Source organism: Molothrus aeneus, chromosome 9 (assembly GCF_037042795.1).
Source record: "Molothrus aeneus isolate 106 chromosome 9, BPBGC_Maene_1.0, whole genome shotgun sequence".
NCBI lineage: Eukaryota > Metazoa > Chordata > Aves > Passeriformes > Icteridae > Molothrus > Molothrus aeneus.
The window spans coordinates 20,808,358-20,821,121 of NC_089654.1; the positions used below are offsets into that span (position 1 = coordinate 20,808,358).

Sequence of the window (12,764 nt, forward strand, 5' to 3'; positions counted from 1 at the left end):
CAATTTGGCATTGGGGTTTGGATTTTTTTTTTTTTTGCTTATAAGAGAGCTAATTCTTATAAGTTACAAAAAAAGAAATGAGTTATATATGATTATTCTGAGCCTCTCATACACTTGTCTCCAGCTGCTTCCATGCTGTTTGCATGCATATCTTTTTAGATGTTCTTTTCACTTTTCTTTTATCTAACTTCTTCATTTTCGTTTCCTCGCTCTCTCAAAGTTAAATATTACTGCAGTGGATTTTTTTTATCCTTTTCCTTCTCAACAAGCATGTTGAGTTTCAGTCCAGAAGTGGTTCTCTGATAACTACTTCTTGAATTGTGTCCTATGCACTGCTTCAGAACTAAATCAGCTTCTCTTCTCGTGGGTTGTCTAATTCTTTGGTACAAGCAGCAATCATTTATGGTATGTAAATCTTCGTTTCTTTTGCCACTTCCTGATTTAAGGCTGTATGTGTTGGAGCATATGAAGTTTTACATTACTGTGTAAACTCTCTGCACAGCCAGTGTAATTTCACTTAACTTGTTGCCTTTATGTCACCATCTCCATCGTGTGGTCAGCAGTGCAGCCCTGGTGGTGTACTCTCCCTAGTCAGGTGTGGATTCTGAAATAGTTCCTGGAACGTGTTGCTAGAAATAACTTCCCTTCATATATTACTTCAGTTCTCTGGGGCACTTTGTATAATCCAGTGTTCCTTTGATACTTCTCCTTCCTCTAATTTTCAAAGACCATCTTTTTCATCTAATACCAAATTATTTAAAAATTTAAATATATTTGAAGTTTACATGAATATGCTTAAATAAGATACAGTTAAAAATAGCTGTATAAATGAAATACTCTGATTTTTTTTTTCTTCTTTCCACAAAATAAAAATACACTCTTTCATGAGATTCTCTGAATTTGTGAAATTTGTTCAGATTCAACAAGAAGCTTAATGACTATTTCCAAATCTTTCCCAGCTGGAACTTCTTTTATTTCCATTGCTCAGTTTCTGCCATTTTTTGTAGCCAATAAGACTTTATCATACCTTTTCAAGCTACACTCCTGAAACAGAAGACCATTGCAGATTATTCTGTAGTCATAGCGGAAACCTTGACTCAAAGCTATTTTCTTTATCCATTTATCTCTTCACCATTTTAAGTCACCCTGAGTTCTTCAGGAGAATGCAAAACATATTTCCATGCTTTACCTGTGAAAGACAGCAAGTACTCTGTTGTTTACTGGCACTAACAATATTTCTCCATTTGTCTCCACACAGCATTTATTTTATATTTCAACTCGATCTTATTGACTATTTTGTGATTACATTCATTCCCTTGTGCTGCCACATTCTATAGATAGTTTTTTCTGCAATATGTTTTGACACACAAAGTGAACTTATTGAATTTCTCTCTACTTGGTATTACAGGATAGCTTTTCTCCTCAGCAGTTGTGTGTCTGACAGCACTAGCCCTTTTCTTCCTCTCATTGTTTAGATCATCTTTGGCACTTAGGTTCTTTGCTCCATCAGACAGAGCTGTCTCAGACTCCACTGAGCTGCCCTTCATCAAAGTCTGCTCACTTTGTGTCAGTCCCTTCACCACCAATAACCTTTATCAAAAGTGCCCCACACTCAGCAGAACTCCCTCCCAGCCGTTACACAACTTTCATAATTCATTGTTCAACATGAAACGAAGGATTGACCAGGACATGGGAAACATTGGTGGTTCTTTTCACTCAAGAGTCAGGCAGACAATCTTCTCAGTTTACCAAATCTCTCCTGCAGTGGGTCCCCCTCCCATGGTACAGCCTCTGTCTCAGGAGCACAGCCTTAAACCTCCCTGAAAGGCAAAAGACTTACAAGGCATCCGTGCAGCACAGCTGCCACAGAAACAGTTTCTGGCAAAACTTACGGCACCTCCAGAAGTGCACTGGTATTACCCTCACTGATGTTCAGTTTTCCTCATAAATACTTGCTGGCACAAAGCCATCCTGAAGGACCAGCATAAATGAAGTTGTCGAAGAAGTAGGACTTTTTAGTCAGGAATCCAGGTAACAAGGATCCCTCTAACTGAAAGAATCACACATCCTGCTTTCCAGTCAAAGCAGACTCATAAACTAGACAGTGTCCCATTTTCTGAGGGCCCATTCTCCCAAGTACCTGGAAGTTTTCCAGTGTCTTCTTTATGACTTGATTTGAAGGAATGGGACACTTATATTGAAGTTATAAAATTTTGCTCCTTGATGCTTTTGACAATGTGTTTCAAAGAGAAAAAGGAAGATATCAATCAATAAGTTACAAAACAGCAAAGCTTCATATTGCTCCTATTTTATATTTATATTACATACTAATATTAGTCCATGAAGCTTACAGAAGGTATAAGGCCACAGGAACATGTCACACAGAAGGCTGGGAAACTTAGTGTGAGGACAAAACTGCAGTGTATCAAGAGCATTCAGGTAAACAGGAGTGTCAGGAAAAACTGCAAAATCTGCAACTGATAAACTCATTTTCCTTCAACTGGGTATCCAGTGCAATAGCCAGCAAAACATTGCAGGTACCTACCTAAAAACAATACATTATAAATAACATGCTGTATTTTTTTTAAAATAGGGCTTGAAAAATTATCCTTCAGCACTCTACCCTCTTGCATGACCCTGCTGAGCTGGTTGTTTGTGCTGGCTGTGGTGACATCTGTTGCTGGGAAATGAATTGTTTCTGTATGTCACTGGTTTCAAACAACTCTGTTTTTGCCATATACAGTGAAAAGGTGAAATGAAAGAGACTTCTGGTCCTTTAGCAGCAGCAGCATGGAAAGGCAAAGTGTCTGTTTTAAGATATTCAAAGTGCTAAAAATAGTCTGAGTTTCAGACTTTTCAAAGTTTCTAATATTCTATCAATAAATTACGATTACTTGAAAAAGAAAATCTTTTGATCTCACTGGGTGTTTCCTAGGCAGAGTTTTCAATACTGGTTTGGACTCATTAAAACATAACATGAAGAAGTCCAAATTTTAAAAGATGTTACCCAATAAAACAATAGCTATTTCCTCTGTCCCATTTATTTCTGGTGATATTGCTTGGGAAAGCAGAGATGAGGGATAACAAACTTCATCAAAGCAGTTCCTTTGCTATGAATTCAATCTATACAGAGGAACAATGGAAAAATTAACAGTAGCAGAAGTTCTGGGGCTCTTGCAATGAAACAGATGAAATTTCCAAAGAATTTTCTTTCACTGTGTGTAATCCTTTGTCTGACTACAGGTTTAACAATCCATGAAAAGTTTACTCCTATGATCATAATGATAACTCCCTTTGAGGGATTACAAGACACCAGTATCATCGAGCTTCTCAGGGCTTTAAATTGCTAGAGAATTCAGAAGTTCTGAAATTGATGCTGAGCATCTGATATTGCAATCATTCCTCAATGGAAGAGCTGCAAAGGAAAGAAAGATTCACTGCAGGGAGTGCTGTCATGCTGCAGGGCAGATATTCTAGCAAAAGATTGGATGAGGCATTAACATCCCTGCTCTGACTCTGCTATGAAAAGCTCTGTATTTTGTTCCTGTTTAAGAGTCCTGCCAGAAGCACATGCAGGCATTGACAATGGAGGTGCTAAGAGAGTCTGCAGGGTATGACCTGCCCTGACACTGGAAGCAGCAGTGTGGTCCTTCTCACCGAAAGCTTGATCTATTTCTTTGTGTTAAGGATTTCACACTGACACAAACTAGAGAGAGAATCAAAAACTTGCTTTCTTCGCTAGCATCTGATTTGCTTTTTTCTTCATCTCAATAGCCAGCTCCATGGTAGCTAAGAGCTAAAACAACCCATTTCTGGAAGTAGGGGAAATGAGAAAATTACAGGGCAGATGCAGAAGATCATACGAAAGGAAAACAACAGATTTTTTTCCTCTCAAGTAATGCATATATATTTAGATGCACTTACAGTGAACATGTAATATACCAAACCACCGCCCTCAAGTCAAGTCAAAAATAATAAATAGTATTAGTGACTTTTTCCTGCAATATTTGCAATTTCAGGGGCAGTACCAACCTCTGAACTTATTCGCATGCTTTACTTGATGTCCCTTCACTATAAATCTATTACCATTAATAACCATCCCAGTGATTTCAACTGGAAGATAATTTAGGCTGAACATTGCTTTGGTTTAACAACTGAATAGATGTTAATTGAACCCCTTTTTGTACCTTGTTCAATAGAATTGTCTATCAAAGGAGGCCTGATCCTTCATCTCTCTAACCTGTCCCCATCACTTCACTGCTGCAGAGTACTCACAGATTTCAGTACAAGGCTGACTGGAAACAATCCACACCATGTAACAGACCAGGTTCAAGCCAAGGGCCAGCAGTGGTGGGATGACCCTGCAGCCTGTTGTCCCCAGCAGTGGTGGGATGACCCTGCAGCTTGTGGGTGTCCCCAGCAGTGGTGGGATGACCCCATAGCCTGTGGGTGTCCCCAGCAGTGGTGGATGACCCTGCAGCCTGTGGGTGTCCCCAGCAGTGGGGGGATGACCCCACAGCCTGTTGTTGTCCCCAGCAGTGGTGGGATGATCCCACAGCCCCTGTTGTTGTCCCCAGCAGTGGTGGGATGACCCTGCAGCCTGTGGGTGTCCCCAGCAGTGGTGGGATGACCCCACAGCCTGTGGGTGTCCCCAGCAGTGGTGGGATAACCCTACCGCCTGTTGTTGTCCCCAGCAGTGGGGGGATGACCCCGCAGCCTGTGGGTGTCCCCAACAGTGGGGGGATGACCCCATAGCCTGTGGGTGTCCCCAACAGTGGGGGGAAGACCCCACAGTCCCCAGCAGTGGTGGCACAGGCAGAACCCTGCGCTAAGGCCCTTGCCTGCCTCCACTGGGACAGAGAGGGAGAGCACAATCACACCTCCTGTGCCTGATTACCTAAGGACTTGCAGCAAATCCAGCTCAGCTGAATTCAAGAGCTAGCCTCAATATGTAACTCCAGATCTCACACAAACACTCCTTCTAAGAATAATTTCCCCATCATATGTGCAGTTTTCACAGAGTGTTAATAGATCCTGCTTCGTGGCCCTACATAACCAGCTCCTTTCCAGACAAACTCAGAAGTGTCATTCTCACTCTCTTTAGTAAGAAGGGCATAAAGTAGTGCACTGTAAAGGCCAGTCACCTCACACAGGGATACCTGGTAGTACAAAAACCAGTCTGGTTACAGAACACCACACCAGCTACGAAACTCTGTACAGAAATAGCAAAACAGCTTTTGAAACAGAACCTGAAGATATCTTTGCAAGGTTAATACAGAGCCCTCAGGCTAGCAGGCATCTTGTGTTCATTATTCTCTGCCCAGGAAGCATTTATCACTATGAGTTCATTGAAAATTTTGAAGTACGATAATATGAGGCAAGCAGACTTGGAGGAAAACCTCTTCCTTTGCTACAATCTGTTCAGGAGAGAAAGGAAAGGATATTTGTATGTGTGTGTAGGAGACAGAGAGGTTTGAGGCGGGGGAGTATACCCAGAGGAAATACAAATACCATTTCACAGCGCAAGTGTGAGTGCAAGAACACAGTTTTTGTCTTTTATCTAATATTTGTGTAGGTTCCATAAGTGTATAAAGGAAAGCTAATCCTGCTAATTTAAACCAGCTACAATGACTTGCAAAACTTTAAACAAGCTGCTATTGAAACTTCAAGGAAAAATATTTGAAAATTGATTGTCTTTTTGACATGTAAAATAAGGGGATAGATGTTCATTTAATTATCTTAACCAAAAAAAAAGCACTTTTTGTTACTATTAGAACTGTGACCACATTGTTTTATTATGTTGATATTTGCATTTAGCTTTCAATACCTCATGGTGCTAAAATTTTGGAAAATACACGTTAATCTCAGCAGAAGTAGAAATAATTAAGTTTGCAAACAGCATCTGAGTGTGGGGCTGGGTGAGCAGCAAGTGCTGTCCATGGTGCTCTGCCAGACCACAGCTTCCATAGGCTATGAAACCCAGGAGCTGCAATTCTGTGTCCCAGGATTGATGTGGGGAAACATAAGAAGTCTGGCTTTGGTCCCCATTCTGCAAATTCTCTTACTTTCAGCATTGTCTTAGCCATGCCACAAGTGAGGATTTTTCCCAGCTTGACTCTGCAACCTTGCTTACATTGAACATCATTTATTCTCAAGACATTCCTTCACTTAATTGCAGAGTGAGGTCCATGCCGTCTCTGAGTAAGGCAGAACTTTAGGATAGATGTTGAAAGAAGTGTAGCAGATGTTTAATGGAGAAACAGACAGATTTCTGCTAGAAAATGCATGCCACAAAATCAATAAAACTTTAAAAAGGCAAACTGTATTTAAGGAAGAGGATGCAAATACCCAGGATTTCAATACTGATCTGCAGTTTCTGACTAACCCAAGTGATGAGCCACAGTCCCATTAACAATGGCATTTACTCTTAAGAAAATGGCATTTCAGGAAAGATTTCATATCCATAGTTTTGTGCTACACACAAAGCCTAGCTTTCAGGGCAGACCTGACAAGAAGCTAGTTCTTGAGATTGCATTATACAGCATGAGATCTCACACTGCTTATCCAGTGAAGGAGTTTTACTCCTTAACAGCCCCACCTCTTATGGTAAATTTCACCTGTCTCTGGAATGGTTTCTTTGCATTAATTTGGTTAAAGAATTGAAATGAACACAGGAAAAAAAATAAATCAATGAGAGGCTTAATCAATAAGGCCAACCTACTGCATTAGATTGTTTCACCCAATTACATTTCTTTTACATAGCTTAATTTAGATAACTGTCAGGTAAAAGAGGGAAAAATAGTTCTATGCAATTAATGCAACAGAAGGTACCAACTGATTTAAGCAGCTGGCCAAAGCAGTTAGCAATGCATCTATCCCTTGGTTAAATTACTCTCCTGGATCTGCATAATACATGCATGACTGATATTTTTATCTAGAGCATTAAACCTAATGGCTGGTTAGTTGAAATACAAAACTGTTCTGAACAAATTCATGAAGTTCAGAGAGCTGGTATAGATCCCATCTGTCAATGCATTTTAGTGGTCCCTGCAGCCCCATACTGCAAAATCTAAAAGACTGCATTTATAAAGGACTGGGCACGTAATGGCAGATGCTTGAGTTTAACTATGTATTGATAAAGTATTCTAAAGATGTTTTCAGAATCTTAGGTGTAATAGCTCACCCAGCTATAGCAAACAGCTAACTACACTTCTTTGTGTTTTCTTTCTCTGCAGGTATACCCAGTATTTCCAGTATTGGTAGTAAGTAATAAAACCAGTATTGTTCTGCATTGTCATTCAGCTTCATGGATCTGATTTCCCAACATCCCTTTCTGGTGTAGATAATGTTTCTCTGACAGCATGCCCTGTGGTGCAGGGGCTGTTTATTGGCCTTCCTCTCTGGCATTAACATGTAACTGTTGTTACGTGGTCAGAGACAATGTCACTCCTTACATCTGCATTCAGCCCCAGATTTTCTGATCGATTCTTGTCAGCAGATGAGCACCGAGTCCTGTAAAACTAGTGTGACACAAAGAATTAAGACACTGTTGCAGAGAAAATATTTGTTGAGCATTTTGAAGAAAAGTGTTTGCTAATAACAGAAGTATAGGACCAATAATTTTCATGTATGTATATGTGTGTGTAAATTCAAAGAGCAAATGGAAAAGTTTATAAATGGAATAGCTTTCATTTCTATGAAGTAGATTAGCAAATGCAGCGTATCTGCTGGGATCTGCATTAACTCTAGCAGGCTTTGAACTCGGCTTTACTCCACAAAATAAATAGAATTGTGTTCCTTCACAGAAAAATGCTTTCCTGTATGTAATCAAAGTACCAAAATGCAACTCAAACTATAACAAAACCATGACACCATTACATAAAGAACTACTTATCAATGAAACAGATGATTACTTAAACAAAACACGTGGAGAGACCAAGTGCACAGCAGCTGAGCTGTGAGCCTTGGCTGAGCTCCACAGCTGAAGAGTGCACACAGTCATGGCACGTTAGTTAATTGCCAATAAAGTAGGGAGGGAGAAATGGGATCCTGCTGTGGCTCGAGAAAAGAATATTCCCCACAGCCTTAGCTTTGCAGATAGTTTGGGCACAACTTGCATAATACAGGACAATCACAGTTATAAAGTACCACAGTTGTTAAATGCAATTTGCCATACCTGATACCCAAGTGAAAAGTTTTTAACAATTTGGGTAAAACTGTCTCACTTCTTATGATGCAGGGCCAGGACTATCAATTTTTAATCAATTCAGTTTACTTAAGCTGATGAATAGCACTGATTTGTTAAGCTCTAGACAGGCAAGTTAAATGCCATCAAAACTATCTCCCTTGCAAGTGCAAGCACCATTAGCAGCTGAATGCCACAGCATCTGTTTTCTGCTTTAAATAGAAAAACAGCATCAATGACAATAATGTGCAAATGAAAGCCTTCAATCTTAATAATGTCATTTGCCTGCTCTAGTGTCTGCTCTGGTATTTGCACGCCTGCAGATTCATAGTGATGTGCTATTTTCAAAACTTTGTGTTTATACATATATACTTTACAAAAAAAATTAACTAAATGAAAGAGAATAAGTTTATGTCACCATTCTCAGAAATATTCCTGCCATTAATAACAGAAATGGGATGAATGGGAAATAGTTCTTTGGAGTTTGATTGTGCTATAGTTTCTTAGTACTACTGTGTTGCATGGTCTATATGGTTGTGTTTTCACTTCATCCTCCATGCAGCCTTCGTCACCACATCTACCATTTCTGAGCATCAGCAGATGTTGGCCTTTGAAAACTTAATAGGGAAACTCAAATACCTTTTGAACTATGGTGAGCTGAAAGGATGCATTGTTGACCTCTTTGTATTTTACACTGGGATGATTAGTACAGTTTATTTATTACAGACTGAGAAAATTCTGTTTAACATTCTATAGGAAATAGAAGAGTTTATGCAAATCTGTGTTTTATCTTTAGTCTGCTGTTAATGTCTTGGGATAATATGTGGTAGAATTCAACATGTTTCTTTGCCTACCTGAAATGGGTGAAGTATGAGCATCTCTTCATGAGCACAAGTAAATACTGATACTCTGCTTGCTTTTTCCATGTGATTTTTCTTAAATATCTCAGGGGAGAAATAAGTCTACTTGCTTAATGTTCTGAACACCTCTCCTATAACATAGGAATAGCAGAATTTTTGTTAAACAAGGATAGAATCCATAAATTTATCCTGTTCTCAAACAGAATTTAACAGAAGTCCAATTAACACACAAAACCAAACAAGATTAATTAGTTGTGGCTGCTTTAATGGATTCTGCATGATTTTTGTTTTGTCTATGCTAACACAGTATTTGTTTTCATATCAGCAGAGTTTTTCCCCATCTGGGGGCAGGAAGTTACTCTCAGGAGATACAGTTTGGGTTTCATTTTACTGGCAGCAAACACCTACAGGGGCGTATTGGCTTTTGTGTGCTCCCAGCTTTTTCTAGCTTATAAAGAGGATGGGGTTGGGGCAGGGGGTTAGAAACACTAAATTTCCAGCATGCAAAGAAGATGCCACTTCAAGCAATGTTCATTTAACACTTTTTTGAGACTGCAATGAAAGCCAGCAAAGAATAAAATATATTCACCTGTGTGCACATATATGTATTATTCTCTATTTTCCTTTTTTTTTACCTCAAAGGATTTTGTATTAAAGCAGCTTAGCACTAAAATTTGAACACAAAAAACAGTGGTCATTAGTAAACATCCTTTCTGATCATCTAGAAGAAAACAAAGCAAACAAAAAAAAAAAAAACCCAGAGCTTTCCCATTAAGGTCATTTGTACCTGCTGTTGTCTATCAGTTGAATAATAGGTTCTCTGATCATTTCCAGCATTCCTGATTGCAATGCTGGCTCTTTCAGCATTTTTCAGCTATGTCTGAAAAAATACTGGTGAAAGTGTTAGCAATTAATGAGTCCCAAAACCATTTCATAATTTTAATCAATACTTATATACAGTACTTAAATATTCTGAAAACTGCATTATTTTACTTGCTAAAATAATGATTGTACAATTTTACATAGACCAGTGCATCAAAATGTTTATTATTGTGACCAAATACCAGCATTACTAATCTGTACATGTATGCCTTCAAAAAGTTGAGTCTTTAAACTATTGCTTCTTTTTTTTTGCAAAGCATAACTCCACTAATTATGCTAAACAGTTTGTTATAGAGGGTATAATTAGATAAAGGAGAAGATAGACATGATGTGCAAATAGCTCTGTGTGGGCGATTATCACCTTAAAGCCTGCTGCTGGCAGATGAGTCAGAGTTTAGAGACAGACCATGCACCCAAGTGCAAGATGCAATCACGATAACCAAACAGTATTTTCTGCTTTGTTCTCTATGTTTTTGTTCTTCCTTATAGTCAATTTTAAATTAAGATAACTTTTTTTAATTGATAATGAATGCAAGATGAAGTAGCAAAAAAAAAAAGACTGAATAGGCACTTTCTTATTTTATTGTTTTCTTAACCTTGAAAAATCTCATAGGTATTTTTCTGGAGCTAAAATAGTGTCTGGATGAGTGTAGCTTTATTTGTTTTTCACATTTGTAATGAAATTCTAATGTGGTAAATATATATCTTAAAAGGTGGTGAGAGCAAATACTAGTGGATTTTTTTTTCTTTTTTAATAACAACACAAAGTATTTTGGACCTGATTTTGCCCTTTTGCAGTAACCAAGTTCTCTTATTAAATCTTCAGTCGTGTGAGCAAAGCCATTACCATGCCAAGCTGTAGACTAGAGTCTATACCCAACACATGTCATAAACATGCATAACTAGGTTGTACATTACTTTTCTATCATTATTTGAGGTCAGGTTTACAGAAAGCTGTACTGTTGAGGGACCATTAAGATATTTATCTCCCTAAAACATTCAAATATTGTCTTCAGACTGTATCTATTATTTTGGACATATAAGCAAAATATTCTCATTTCAATTTAATTTCATACAAATCTGACCTTCTAATAAATAATATTGTTAATCAGGCTTCTAGTCGAAGGCAGTCACCTTATCTGGATAACTGATTATAATAGCAAGCCAGTAGTTGTTTTCCCTCCTTTAATGCTTTGAAGCTCTTGAAATCTTTTGCTTTAAAAATTCGATTTTACACTATATTAAAACATTACTGAGCTGAAAGAAAGTACAAACGGCCTTTGTGGTATGATGTGCTCATTTGAATACTGGATCTGAGAGAAATTTACATTCCAAATAATTCCGTTACGGATAGTTGTACCTGGTGGGAGTCCCAACAAAGCCAGTCTGCTGCTCTACAGCTAGGGTGTGACCCCTGAAGGTGAGGAAGCAGAACTGAGCCCAGCACAGAGCAGGAACTGCCTCTTTGCTAAAATTGCTGTGACAGAGGTCTAAATAAATCAAGTGATTTCAAGGGCAGGGTCAGAAAGCACCAGTGCTGCCCCAGGGAGCACTGCCAGGTCCTTGGGTGGGATTTGGGGGAGCCTTTGTTTCAGCTTTGGTTTTGCCAGATCCACCAATTTAAACAGATAAGAAGAGCTGTGCTCAGCAGTGTCAGACACAGCCACTCGCAGTTTAGAGTTGTTTCTCATTCCTCTTTCCAGTTTTCTACCTTCATCTTGAGTTAGTTTAAATCAGTCTATCAATCACACAGTGTTTTCAATGCTTTTTGATGTGCTGCAATATATAGAGAACTACTCAGTTCATAGTTATCTTTCTTTTAACCATTAATAAATAATCCAGTGATAGGATACTCTAGAAAATAAGATGGCAATATTCCAATATGTACCATGGTACCCATGCAAAACACATGGCACTTGCAATATGCAAGTTGAGCTCAGTTACTCAGGGAAGTTTATAGAGAGTAGAGATGACCCAAAAAGATATTTTGAAATCTAATTATCTATAAAACCTGGGGAGAAATTGCCAGGAAAAAATGCATTTCTGTGTTACCGTCTCATAGTTTTCTTTCTGTTCCTTAAGACATGTTATCTGTTTATTTCACTGACTAAAGCAAAGAATGAGGTTTCCAAATCAGCATTGTGATTTTAAAAAACAAATCTTGATTTACTGTTCATCAGTTGTGAATTACTGTACAGTAATTCCAGGTGATCAGACAATTTTATTTTTAGAGGAAAAAGCAGAACCAGTCCAAATAAAAAATAACAACACAAGCCCTGCAAACTATCAACAAAGTAATTATTTTTTTCATGATAAGGTAGCTAAATGTTTCATTCCAAAAATACTGGCATTCATTGTGCACTTCTCTAAACATTTTAATGGAAATACTTAAAATTGAAGAATTCCCTCAGCCCTCACTATTTTGAGAATCAGCCAAAAATTTGTTCAAACCAGTGGTATATTTTTTCTGATATCTGAAGGTTTCCAGAGATGGATCCTTGGATTATTTTTAATCCTCTGAAAAGATCACTTTCTTTTTACTCTGCAAATGGACACATAAAAGACTAATTACATTTAAATTCTTCCAACAGTTATAAAAGCTGTTATGGCTGAGGAGCTACCATAAAACAACCACATCTTCACATTTATGCAGAATTCTCCTTTCTTCAAAGGAACAGGTATGAAACTTCCTACATTGCTCCAAGAAAGATTGCCTTATATTGGCCTACTATTTTTTTAACTTAATAAAGGGTTGATAAAAAATCAGCATTTCTCTCTTTCAGTGATTTAGATTTTGCAGTTTAATGAAAGTGCTAAAAGGCAAATTTTATGTGAGG

The 12,764-nt window shown here is 38.2% G+C and overlaps 1 protein-coding gene across 10 annotated transcripts in view; it reads left to right on the forward strand.

The window, feature by feature from the left end:
• NTNG1 (netrin G1) overlaps positions 1 to 12,764 on the forward strand; it is a 148,694-nt gene that overhangs the window by 93,420 nt on the left and 42,510 nt on the right. For all 10 annotated transcript variants that reach the window (XM_066555785.1, XM_066555778.1, XM_066555781.1 and 7 more), the window contains exon 5: positions 7,236 to 7,262. In XM_066555785.1, the coding sequence (XP_066411882.1) occupies positions 7,236 to 7,262 (27 nt within the window). The remainder of the gene's footprint in view (positions 1 to 7,235; positions 7,263 to 12,764) is intronic.